This window comes from Alosa sapidissima, chromosome 5 (assembly GCF_018492685.1).
Source record: "Alosa sapidissima isolate fAloSap1 chromosome 5, fAloSap1.pri, whole genome shotgun sequence".
Classification (NCBI taxonomy): Eukaryota; Metazoa; Chordata; class Actinopteri; order Clupeiformes; family Clupeidae; genus Alosa; species Alosa sapidissima.
Genome location: NC_055961.1, coordinates 25,282,622 through 25,295,780, shown reverse-complemented (window position 1 = coordinate 25,295,780; position 13,159 = coordinate 25,282,622). Strand labels below are relative to the sequence as shown.

Genomic DNA, 13,159 nt, shown 5'->3' with positions numbered 1-13,159 from the left:
CAAAAAACTTTGGTGCTGATGGATGATAAGTTTTGCTATGCAGTTATGGTTGAAATAATAGCCCATCAGCGCATCTCTAGTGTGTGTGCCTCTCTCTCGCTCAGAGGGGAGGGGGAGGCTGAGGGGTCGATCAAGCATGGATTCTAAACTCTGTGGTGGATAGGATCTACAATTAGGTGTTAATTCATATTACTACGCTAGGTCAAAGTACTCCCAAGTGCTATTGCGCCACACATTGTAGTTCTCCTGTTTATTCGCTTGGAAAATCGCCACGTTTCATGTTGTGTGACCGTAGACATTTTTATCAACTACTCGTACAACTGTATTTAAGTCGGGAAAACGTGGATGTTTTTGATTACTTCTACGTCTGGCTATGTCTGAGCCCGCTAGCATAGCAAAATGCTAACACATTCGTGCCGCGCACCAGAGCGTTTGAGTGCACATACCGACACGGGAGAGGTATGACTCAACTCGTGAAAGTTAAGGTAGGAACATATATTACTACTGACATTGAGTGGCGTGTTCCTTTAAACTTAAGCTTCTACGTATGTGGAGTGTGGACGTTAATGTGAAATGTTTCAACAGTAACAAACACAAGTATAATGGACCATAACACACATGTCTCAACCTTCCCATACTGCGCTTGTAAACAGTACACTGTGCTTCTCTCACAGAGACGGCGTTTGAACTGTGACCCCACGTTTGAGCTGGAGGAGATGATTCTGGAGTCCAAACCACTGCACAAGAAGAAGAAGAGACTGGCCAGGAAGACCAGGGACAACGGCTCCGATGGGTCACCACAGGTCAGGCATGCCATCCAACATTGCAGAGCGGACACTTTGGTCACATGTACTATATGTTTACCTTGTGGGCCAAGTCAACAGCCCTCAGGGTTTGCTCTTCACTGTTGCCGAAAATGTGAGCGAAATCCTGAAAATAAAAACATTTCCACAATAAAACATTTCCAACAAAAAAAACATATCAACAAAAAAAACATTTCCAACGGCCTTCAGACATTTTACAGGAGAAGTGTGAGAGGAATTCTGAAAGTAGTATCATAAATAAGGCAAAGTAAAGTAAATTAAAGTCAAGTCAAGTGCCTAAGTGGGAAAGATGGGAATAGATCATCTTAGAATTGGTAAGATCTGCAGTCGTGGTGCGTCTTGTTCAGGTATCAGCTCATGGTGTGGATCAGGGCCAGGTCCATTTCCTGTGGCTGTTGTCTGGTGTCTCTCCTGGTGCTACCCAGGAGAGTAGCGCTGTGACTGAAGCCATGCTGTGTTGTTGCTTTGGCATGTTGTTCTAGTGGTGCCATCCCTACTCATCTGTACTTCAAAACTCTGCTCTTGAGAAAGAGAGACGTATAGTCCAGAGACTTCACTCAGTGAAGTACAGCCTGGGACGAACAGGAATACATTCTTCCACTACACACACACACACACACACACACACATGCTACAGTCCTCTCCTTCAGCCATTTAAAAAGAGTTCCCCTGTGATTTCTGCACAGACGGATGCGTTGGTATTTATCTATCATTTCCTGACTCATTGCTCTTGGCCATAGTGTAAATGGAAAACGATCAGTAGTCAAGAGTGTGTGTGTGTGTGTGTGTGTGTGTGTGTGTGTGTGTGTGTGTGTGTGTCACTGACTCAGCCCTGATGGGCCAGTCTGTCATTGGCCATGCACTCAGTTCGTGTAGTGAAAGTAAAAGCATCCCACTGAATAGCCAGGCATGCGTTTCCCTCGCATCTCGGAGATGAATTGTGCTCCAGTGTCAGCTAGAAATGGTCTGCTTGTGAGTATGGGTTTTGGCACGAACAGGGAGAGAGGAGAACAGAGGAGAGGAGAGGAGAGACAGAGCGAATGTTTGGACATGCACTTTTTTTCTAGCAAACATTCCACAAATCAGCGATGTCTGGACTGGTGTGTGTGTGCGTGTGTGTGCGTGTGCATGCGTGTTTGTGTGTGTGTAAGTGTGTGTGTGTGTGTGTGTCTGCACAATCAGTGGGAAAGCTATCTAAAGGTTTGGGTGATGTCTCAGTCAGTAAAAGGCCTGATGCAGGAGGAATGTTGGCAGCTGGCTGAAGAAAAAAACGACCTGGCAGAGCATCAGTGCATCAGCGCTCCCGGTTCAAAGAATTATTTCCCATTAGCAGGAGCTCCACAAAGCCATTTCCCCACAGTGGCTATGGAAAGTGCACGAGTTAGACAGGACAGGGCCATGTGAGAGTCATTTGGACTCAACAGAGAAACGGAGTCGTCAGGACCATCTGAGCTACTCCATGTGGAGTAGCCTATGCAGGGACATAATAAATATTAACTTTCCCACAGACACACTTTGATATTCCCATCTATTTATAATTCCCCTCGTCTCTCACTCTCTCCAGCCTCCCTCCAGCGGCCACCATGCCGCGCTCTATTTTGGGGGAGGCGGTGTGATTGTGATGTGTTGTGACTGCTTGTGTTAAAGGCTTCTCTCATCTCCGCTCAGTTTCCTGTCCCCCCCCCCCCCCCCCCCCCGCCCCTCTACCTGCCCACGCACAGACGGGCTCCAGAACCCGCCCGGACCTGGGCCACAGCTGGCCCAGATCGGAGCCAGAGTCTGCTGCTGTCTGCAATTATCATCTTTGTTTAATGTCAGCAGCAGTTGTGTCCTTTCTTCTCTTCTCCTCACTAGATAGTAGGCTACAGTATACTGTACAGATCACAGCTCTTTTTCAAACTTCTTACTTCAGGTTTTCATGTTGTGATATAGATTTCTTTTATTATTATTATTATGAGGTACGTTTCAACTACATTGAGAATTTGGGAGAAGCAGTGACATTGAAATTTAGCTAAATGTAAGTTTTCTGATTGCAATTTCTACCGTATTCTCTCCATATTCTCTTGGATGAAATGTGTGCTTTCTGCTCAACTCAATGCAAGCTCAGATTACATAAATTAGCTAAGCATGTTGTTATTGTCATATACATTGTCATGTAATAGTCAAACAGAGGCAAATCTTCATATTTTCACAATCTGCTTTGATACTGAACAGTTTAACTAATGTAACGTTTTAGAATAGCAGCAGTAATCATCAAACTACAGTAATATACCCAGACTAGCCTATATCATGTTGAATGCAGCCAGACAATTGTCCTTTAGGTGTACTTGTTCTGAGGAACCCAGATACTATTTCAGGTCTCAAAGGTGCCTCTAAATTTAGGAATGTTTGGATACGCCTGAGTGGTATTTGCCTATTACTGTAATCCCATATTATGAGCCTGCAGTGTCCTTAACTGCTTTTGGGGGGACACATTTATCCTTGAGGGAAGACTGAGGAAGGGGTGTCCCACTTCTGCAGTTGGTCATTTGTAACCTACCCTGCCCTGTAGCCTTTATTACTAAAGCTGGAATTACCACAGTCCTCCATCACTTAACCACACTCATTGACCCACCCTTAATGAGACAGAGGGAGAGAGAGAGAGGGAAATGGTGAAAATGAGAGAGAAAGAGAGGGAAAGAGTGAGAATGAGCGAGAGAGAGAGAAGTTGGTCAATATATTAGCTGAATACACTTGTGGCATGCTTTGCTAAGGTCTTTCCACTGCCGTGCATAGAGAGAGGATGTTGGCTACGTGCTCCACTTTTTAAATAAGCGCCGCTCAATTTTGTATGAACAGCGCTGCAGTAATGTCTGGCTATGTCTGCTTGGGAATCATTATCAAAGCCCCACTCGCCTTCACCAAAACCCCACACCACCCCCATCTTACTGCCTTTCAAGCTCTTCTCTTCACAAACTTTTACTCTCTCTTTCTCTCTCTCACATACAGTACACTCTCTCTCTTTCTCTCTCTCACATACAGTACACACTCTCTCTTTCTCTCTCTCACATACACACTCTCTCATCTCTCTCTCACATACAGTACACACTCTCTCATCTCTCTCTCTCATACAGTACACACTCTCTCATCTCTCTCTCACATACAGTACACACTCTCTCATCTCTCTCTCACATACAGTACACACTCTCTCATCTCTCTCTCACATACAGTACACACTCTCTCATCTCTCTCTCTCATACAGTACACACTCTCTCATCTCTCTCTCACATACAGTACACACTCTCTCATCTCTCTCTCACATACAGTACACACTCTCTCATCTCTCTCTCTCATACAGTACACACTCTCTCATCTCTCTCTCACATACAGTACACACTCTCTCATCTCTCTCTCACATACAGTACACACTCTCTCATCTCTCTCTCACATACAGTACACACTCTCTCATCTCTCTCTCACATACAGTACACACTCTCTCATCTCTCTCTCTCATACAGTACACACTCTCTCATCTCTCTCTCACATACAGTACACACTCTCTCATCTCTCTCTCACATACAGTACACACTCTCTCATCTCTCTCTCACATACAGTACACACTCTCTCATCTCTCTCTCTCATACAGTACACACTCTCTCATCTCTCTCTCTCATACAGTACACACTCTCTCATCTCTCTCTCACATACAGTACACACTCTCTCATCTCTCTCTCACATACAGTACACACTCTCTCTTTCTCTCTCTCACATACAGTACACACTCTCTCATCTCTCTCTCACATACAGTACACACTCTCTCATCTCTCTCTCACATACAGTACACACTCTCTCATCTCTCTCTCTCATACAGTACACACTCTCTCATCTCTCTCTCACATACAGTACACACTCTCTCATCTCTCTCTCACATACACACTCTCTCATCTCTCTCTCACATACAGTACACACTCTCTCATCTCTCTCTCACATACAGTACACACTCTCTCATCTCTCTCTCACATACAGTACACACTCTCTCTTTCTCTCTCTCACATACAGTACACACTCTCTCTTTCTCTCTCTCACATACAGTACACACTCTCTCATCTCTCTCTCACATACAGTACACACTCTCTCATCTCTCTCTCACATACAGTACACACTCTCTCATCTCTCTCTCACATACAGTACACACTCTCTCATCTCTCTCTCACATACAGTACACACTCTCTCATCTCTCTCTCACATACAGTACACACTCTCTCATCTCTCTCTCACATACAGTACACACTCTCTCATCTCTCTCTCACATACAGTACACACTCTCTCATCTCTCTCTCACATACAGTACACACTCTCTCTTTCTCTCTCTCACATACAGTACACACTCTCTCTTTCTCTCTCTCACATACAGTACACACTCTCTCATCTCTCTCTCACATACAGTACACACTCTCTCATCTCTCTCTCACATACAGTACACACTCTCTCATCTCTCTCTCACATACAGTACACACTCTCTCATCTCTCTCTCACATACAGTACACACTCTCTCATCTCTCTCTCACATACAGTACACACTCTCTCATCTCTCTCTCACATACAGTACACACTCTCTCATCTCTCTCTCACATACAGTACACACTCTCTCATCTCTCTCTCACATACAGTACACACTCTCTCATCTCTCTCTCACATACAGTACACACTCTCTCATCTCTCTTGCCCTTTCTTTTTATCAATTACTAACCCTCAAGCATTAAAGTGGCTTCTTTTCTTCTTCTGGCTCTGCTTTGCTTTTTTCCCTCTACTCATCCTCCCTCGGATTTCTACTGGACTTTTCTCCTTCACTCACTTGCTCACGCTTTTTGTCTCTCTCCTTCACACTATTTCTGTACTCTGCTTCCCTCTTCTCTCTCTTTCTATCTCTGTCTCTGTCTCTCCCTCTATCTCTCTCTCCTCCTCATCCCACTCTGTCAATGCCTGACTAATTTGTCTGGGTCTTCTCCTTCTCCTCTCCTCCTCCCTCCCTCCCTCTCTCCCTTTCTCCTGCTCTCCCCCTGCGTCTGTGAGGCTTGTCTGCTATTGAACCCGTAATGGACAGAGGAATTAGCTCAATTAAATCTCAGTTAATTGAACTCTTGCTGGGAGAACAAAATAAACAGGCATGTCCCTGCAGCTAACCCTCCACTGTCTAACCTCCATTTCTACTCGTTTGTTCTCACTCTCTCTCTGTGTGTCTCTCTTTCTCTCTCTCCCTCTGGGCCACTTTGTCTGTCTGTCTATACCACTCTCTCTTTCTCCCTCCAACTCTCTCTGTCTGTCTTTTTCTCGCTGTCGCTCTCTCTCTCTCTCTCTCTCTCTCTGTCTGTCTGCTAATCTTATTCCACCTCTCTCCCATTCTGTACCTCTCCCACATAATGCACTTAACCAGCCACTGTTTCCATTTAAGCCTATATATATATATATACAGTACAGTACTGTATGTACGTATGTATCTGGTTGTTAGTGTCTAGTTGTATTCTTTGTGAGTGGAAGCAGCTCTCCACAGCCTCCTTCTTTGCGGAGAGCGGCATTGAGCCGTGGGTGTTGAGCAGAGCTCACTGTAACCCTTGAGTGGCGTTAAGTAACACCTCCATGGAGTAAGCATAAAATGGGGCACACGATGCTCAGATACAGTGACACCCAAAGTCATGACTGAGGGTGTTTATAAAAAGACAGCCGAGAAGAGGAGTGAAGAGGGAAGGGGAGAAGAGGAGAGGAGAGGAGAGGGGAGGAGAGAGGGGAAGGGAGGAGAGCAGAGGAGAGGAGAGGGGAGACTCACCTAGATAGACTCAGCACTCTCACCTGACTTGCCTGCACAGGCCTCTGCTGTCAAGGCCGTTTATTGGGGATGACAGCTCTGCTTTCCAGGAATTTGTTGATTAAGGCATCACCCTCAAGGTGTTTTCAGTTCAGCATGTCACTCTCACTCCCTCCATTCCTCCTCCCTTAGGGCTCCATCTCCTCCTTTATTTCTCTCTCTCTCTCTCTCTCTCTCTCTCTCTCTCTCTCTCTCACTCTTTCTCTCTCTCTTCAATTGAATAAGCTTTATTGGCAAGATTGTAAGCACAACATTGCCAAAGCATAAAATGTAGCTTATAATGTTATCAATAGTAATGAAATTAAAGATTTAAAATAGAATTACAAACTCCCTCACTCTATCTCCCCTGTCTCTTCTTTCTCTCTCTCTCCAGACCCATAACTCCGTAGCTCTTCTCTCATCACCCTCCAGATATTTCTAGTTGACCGGTTCTTTTTGCTCTCCCTCCTTCTTTCTTTCAGTTACACTCTCTCACACTCCTCCTCTCCTTTTTTTTGCACACACTCCCCCTCTCCCTCTTTTCGCACACACTCCTCCTCTCCCTCTTCCTCTCCCTCCTCCAGCCCTTCCAGCTTTTTAGCTTGTTCACCCTCTCCCCTTCACCATGTTGTGGACGATTCTAGCTCAACCCATGACTCTCTCTCTCTCTCTCTCTCTCTCTCTTTCTCTCTCTTTCTTCAAGTCCTCAAGCCCCTGCCCCCCCTCGAAATGTCTAGTTCATCACATCACTTTCTCTCTCCCTCACTCTCCCTCCATCTCTCTGTATTTATCCAGCCCTCAAAGTCTGCAGCTGTACTACCCCTCCATCCCCACTCCCTCTCTCCCTGCCCCTCTAGCTGGGTGTGTGCCAGCAACTGAGCCACCCTGCTGGGCGCTGCACCTGCCCCGACCCCTACCTGCTCCCCATCTGCCCTCTCGTCTGTCCCAGCCCCCCCCCCCCCCCTCGTCTGCCTGACTGACAGGAGCGCAGGTGCTCTACTCTCCTCACCTTTGTAGGAGAAGGAAGACGTCTGATGCCCAGTTTGGGGCCGTCAGCCCCCCTCTCCTCTGCTGTCCTCTTCCTGCTGCTCAGGGGCTGAAGGTCAGAGGCTGGAGGAGTTATGGAGGCTAGAGTTTGGTCTGCGTCTGGCCCGGATGTGGCCCAGGGTGGGACTCAGGGTCAGGGGTGAAGAGTAAGGAGGAACGGGGTGTGTGTTTGTGTGTGTGGGTGATTTTGGATGCTGCCTGGTTGCGTGGGCAGGTGTGTTTATGGTGTAAGTTTTCAACACAGGTCTCAGGAGAGGTCAGGGTGTCTTGCTCCTGTCACTTGGAGAACAAACACACACGCACATACATCCATCATTGTGGTGGATGTCCTGACTTGTGAACTACTATAGACTGTAGTTGAATTTAAGGAGTCAATTGTCAACTTGCATCTAATGTCATTGGCTGAATAGATTCATCTGCATTGTCCATAAGTCTGTGGTTTGTCTTAATGTGTGTGCGTGTGTGTGTGTGTGTGTGTGTGTGTGTGTGTGTGTGTGTTTGAGTGTCCACTCACACATATGTGTCCTTTTCATTCCACAGAATGGTCAGCTCCAGCAGCGTCTGGATAACGTGGAGAGGGACTTCATCATCTTCAACAGAGAGAAGTGAGTGGCCTTTTAGCATGCCCAGTGAAATTAGCTTCCCATGCTGTACTGCCATGTGCAATTAGCATCCCATGTTGCACTACCATATGAAATTAAATTAGCTTCCCATGTGACTGCCGTGTGAAATTAGCAATATAAAATTAGCAACCCGTGTTGTGCTACCATGTGAAATTAGCATCCCATGTTATCCTGCCATGTGAAATTAAATGAGCTTTTCATGTGACTGCCATGTGAAATTAGCAATATAAAATTAGCAACCTGTGTTGTGCTACCATGTGAAATTAGCATCCCATGTTATCCTGCCATGTGAAATTAAATGAGCTTTTCATGTGACTGCCATGTGAAATTAGCAATATAAAATTAGCAACCCGTGTTGTGCTACCATGTGAAATTAGCATCCCATGTTATCCTGCCATGTGAAATTAAATGTGCCGAAGCGCTACAGTGTTCAAGTGTTGCTTAGGGAACCCAGTGTGGCCTAGCTGAGGCACACACGCTTTGAAATGGATCCAAGTAAATAAAATGCATTGCCTCCCAATTGACTTTCAATAGTTTTTTCCTCTCTTTTTTTCCACTTTCCCACCACACTGATTTGGCATTCACATCTCCCCTGTTAAGCCTTTTTCAGATTTACTTACACATCTTTTAAGCTTTTAGAACTGGCAGATTGCCTCAGACAAAAGTGTATAAATGGCTTGCCATCAGAAATCTAAGCACTCTCTCTCTCTCTCTCTCTTTCTCTCTCTCTCCCTCCTGGGTGACCTCTTTCCAAACAGGCTGAGGAGAGCCAAGACGGACACTGAGGAGAATGAGCAGCTCATGAAGGAGAAGGTGAAGGCTGCCATCGAGGATGGACAGAACAACAACGTTGACGCCCCTGCAGCATGCCCTTCTGAATAGGCCTCCAGGCCAACAGATGGAGCTGTTTTCTCTCTGACTTTGCCACACCCTGTAGTCTGGAACATCTCTCCCCTTCAGCGTCCTTCCTATTGTCCTCCTCCTCCCCCTTCTGCTCCTCCTTTAGCCCTCAAAACACACACACACACACACACACACACACACACACACACACACACACACACATCCAGATGTGAGAAGGGACACTGGTGTTGTGCAAAATCCTGGATTAGGGCAGAATGAGTCTTTTACTTCTATTCCCCCTTTTCTTCTTCCTCTTCTTCTGGATCGAGGAGCTGAGGTAGCTCGGACTCTGGTAGCGAGGATCCTCTGCAGCCAGTGGGTGCAGTGCTGTGCAGCCTCACTCCCTGACACCTTAAGAGATGTGCCACTAGCGACAGACATAAGCACCCTTGGGTTTTAGCCTCGTTGCGAGCACACCGGCCTCACATTACGTGCATGGTGTTCGCGGGTCTGGTGCGGGACTGTTCTTGTCTACACAACGCAGGTCACATCAGCATGCCAACGCCTTTCTCCTTGCCTTTCTTGTGTTCTGGAGAAGAAACGAAACAGTAGCCCATCCCAGCAGCCTGACAACCATGGACAATCCAGCCTGTGCATAAACACATACACACACACAGAGAGATACAGATACACACATACACACACACACACACACACACAGAGACACATACGTACACACACACACACACACACACAGATATACACATCAGACACAGTGATTGCTTGATGGAAGATGGAAAGCTTTAGACTTTTGAGGAGGAGCCAGTGCAGCAGTGGACGTCTGTGAACTCTGTTAACTCCCGTTCAGTCTAAGCTGGTCGCGGGGGAGACGATGATGAGGACACGTGAGCCGTGTGTGTCTTCGCAGAAAAAGAAACGTGATTTAATTTACAAACGAATGGGCCTTAACGTGCCTCAGACCCTTACAGAAGTTGCTGGCGTACGCTCTCTACAGTTCAGTGACCTCCGCACTCATCAGCTGTATGTTTGTGTTTGTCTTCGCTACACGATGAGGTATGTCTTTCTCTGTGGATGGTAATACTTCACTTGAACTCAACCTCCAGCCCTTCATAAGACTGATACAACCTTGTCATAAGCATACATTATTGGAGGTTGGCATCACACTCCTTCTCCAGCCACATACTGTAAACTTTGTTATTTGTGAAAACAAATAAAAAATAATATGCTTTTTTCGCTTATAAGCATGTTATAGGCTATAGACGTCAATCATGACATTTTTAATAGTCACTGTCATTGGAAATCAACTGTCATCCTGACTAATAACAGGATATGACATCAACTGTGATGTGTTTATGACAATGCTATGTCTCTTATGACCAGAGCCATATACGTAGAGTGTCACATCAATGGAGGTTCAATATTCTTGATTCTATTCTTGATACACATGATTCATGTAAACTTTAAAAAGCTCTGGAAGTTTGTGCTATACTCTCTATACAGCTCTGCTTATGATGGTGTGTTCAAGTAAAGTATCACCCACTTTTACATCTGCTGTATTTCTATACAATGCAGATCCTGAGGGCTAATGTCGCCCCATCCCCCACCCACCCACCTCTGTCTTATTGAGGTGTACCCATCCCTGTTCTGTTGAGGTGTTCCCATCCCTGTCCTGTTGAAGTGTTCCCACTCCTGTTGATGTGTTCCCATCCCATCCCTGTTGAGGTGTCCCCACTCCTGTTGAGGTGTTCCCATCCCTGTCCTGTTGAGGTGTCCCCACTCCTGTTGAGGTGTTCCCATCCCTGTCCTGTTCAGGTGTCCCCACTCCTGTTGAGGTGTTCCCGTTCCTGTCCTGTTGAGGTGTTCCCATCCCTGTCCTGTTGAGGTGTCCCCACTCCTGTTGAGGTGTTCCCATCCCTGTCCTGTTGAGGTGTCCCCACTCCTGTTGAGGTGTTCCCATCCCTGTCCTGTTGAGGTTTTTCGTGTTGCCTTATGCCTATGAAAGGCATGCCATATACTAACCCGAGACTTAGTCATGTGCAGTTCATATATGCCCTGCTGTCATGTGTGCACTTTAGACAAGAGCTTTAGCGTTGTGGCCACTGTAGGGCTTTATTCCACAGAGAGTAAGCTAGTAACCCAATTCCAGGCATTGCCAGTCACTTTGTGTTTTACTCTTTTATTTATTTGTTTTGTGTTTTTAGAGGAACTTCAAAAGTAGTCTCTGAAGGAAATAGATGTTTAATAGAAAAGAAGAATCTGACTTTTGTAGCGTGTTCATTTCTATTCATGTAGCCACATGGATGTTAATTTCACAGTGCAAAGTCATACAGTCAGACAGATGAAATGTGCATAAGAAGATTTTGAGATGTGTGCCTTAGCCTGTGTGTGTGTGTGTGTGTGTGTGTGTGTGTGTGTGTGTGTGTGTGTGTGAGTGTGTGTGTGTGTGTGTGTGTGTGTGTGAGAGAGAGCGTGCGTGTGTGTGTGTGTGTTGGTGTGCCGTGCAGCATTCTAATCATGAATCATGGCAGGTGTGTGTATCTGCTGTCTGAGTCTGCGTCCTCACACAAAGGTCACTCTTCACTTCCTATTTTCTTCATTGAGACTTGTAAACAAACACCCACCAGAGTCATTGAAATTCAAAAGAAGTTCAGAGATATTTGTGTTCACACATGATAGTGGCACATGATAATACTCCACTGACAGCCCTCTGTCATAAGACTGGCAGAAATGTCAGATGCCATTTACTCATGATTTTATTAAGTACTGTAATGTTCTTTAATATGAAGTCTTATATTATTTTTATTATGTGATGTTATTTTTGCTACTTTGTCAGCTTATTGCCATTGGTATATACTGTTATGGCATCCAATACTGTAAAAGGTTTCATGTGACACAACTGACATAACTTGTGATTCTTTTCTAACATGATGAATGATAGTTAATGGCTGTGTCCTATGATGGATGGTTCAAGTAAAGTGTTTACCTGCAGTCTTTGACTCATGTTAGACAGTCAGAAAGCATGATGGCATTGTTAGGCTATTAGTCCATAGAGAACACAATGTATATCACTCAGACATCTTACATGTGGGTTTGATATCAACTGTGCAGAGAATATTTCCTTTTGTTTATTGATATTTTCCTCATTTATTTGGGGAAAACTAAGTAAGATGTATAACATGGAGGGCTCCACATGACGTTGCAGTCTTTATCAGAGTTTTTTTCCACTATTTGTCAAACATGCGTCAGGAATCATGCAGCACTCTGACCCTGAAGCATTGGTTTAGTATTTGGGCCATGCAGCATAGGTCAACTGAGGAGGTGAATAACAACATCACTGTGTAAATGTGTCTCAGAAGGGAGAAATATCCTGAAATCAATGACTAAACATATGAGAAGTGGTCAACATAACTGTGTTTGGATTCTCACTGTGTAACTCACTTTAGATGTTTGTGTTGCCGTGTACTGTGTTCCTGTTTAGTTATGAAATACTGCCATCTAGTGGCGAGTGTGGGCTTCTCTGATTTATTTTCCAGCAGTGTGCTTTACTTTCAAGGGCAGAGTCATTTTCCTTGCCAGAGATCCTGAGCGGACCTGGATTTAGTACCGCTTTAAATGTTCTCTCATAAAATAAAATAAAATATTGTGTTTTCCTAAATCTTTTTCGCATTTATTTGTTTGTGGTCATGACAGACTAATTCAGAAGTTTATACTGCTTATCTCTATATTGTCCACATTTGATTTATACAAAGATGAACTTCCTGGTGCAGTGTGATGCTGTTGAACTCTGTTGAGTTCAGAGAGTTTTTTTTAACATAAATATATCAACTATAAAAAAATAAATGATGGCCATACTTATTCTCTGACAATTTTACAACTTGTTTTTGAAATAATTGAGTGCTTTGAATTGAATGCTTGGATGAAATGCCCTAATTATAGCGCACCCTCCCACCCTCTGTTTGTGTGAGTGAGGGCTTTGGAGA

The 13,159-nt window shown here is 45.0% G+C and overlaps 1 protein-coding gene across 3 annotated transcripts in view; it reads left to right on the top strand.

Annotated features, from left to right (window-relative positions):
• stk32a (serine/threonine kinase 32A) overlaps positions 1 to 12,866 on the top strand; it is a 47,814-nt gene extending 34,948 nt beyond the window's left edge. Inside the window, exons 11-14 of one of the 3 annotated variants that reach the window (XR_006032084.1) lie at positions 675 to 803; positions 8,233 to 8,297; positions 9,074 to 10,921; positions 11,037 to 12,866. Coding sequence is in view for 1 of the 3 variants with exons in the window: in XM_042093859.1 (XP_041949793.1) it covers positions 675 to 803; positions 8,233 to 8,297; positions 9,074 to 9,197 (318 nt within the window). In the remaining 2 variants the exon portion in view is untranslated. Of the gene's footprint in view, positions 1 to 674; positions 804 to 8,232; positions 8,298 to 9,073 lie in introns of all 3 variants that reach the window. The other 2 variants (XR_006032085.1, XM_042093859.1) reach the window with 2 other exon arrangements.
• Positions 12,867 to 13,159: the final 293 nt, after the last annotated feature.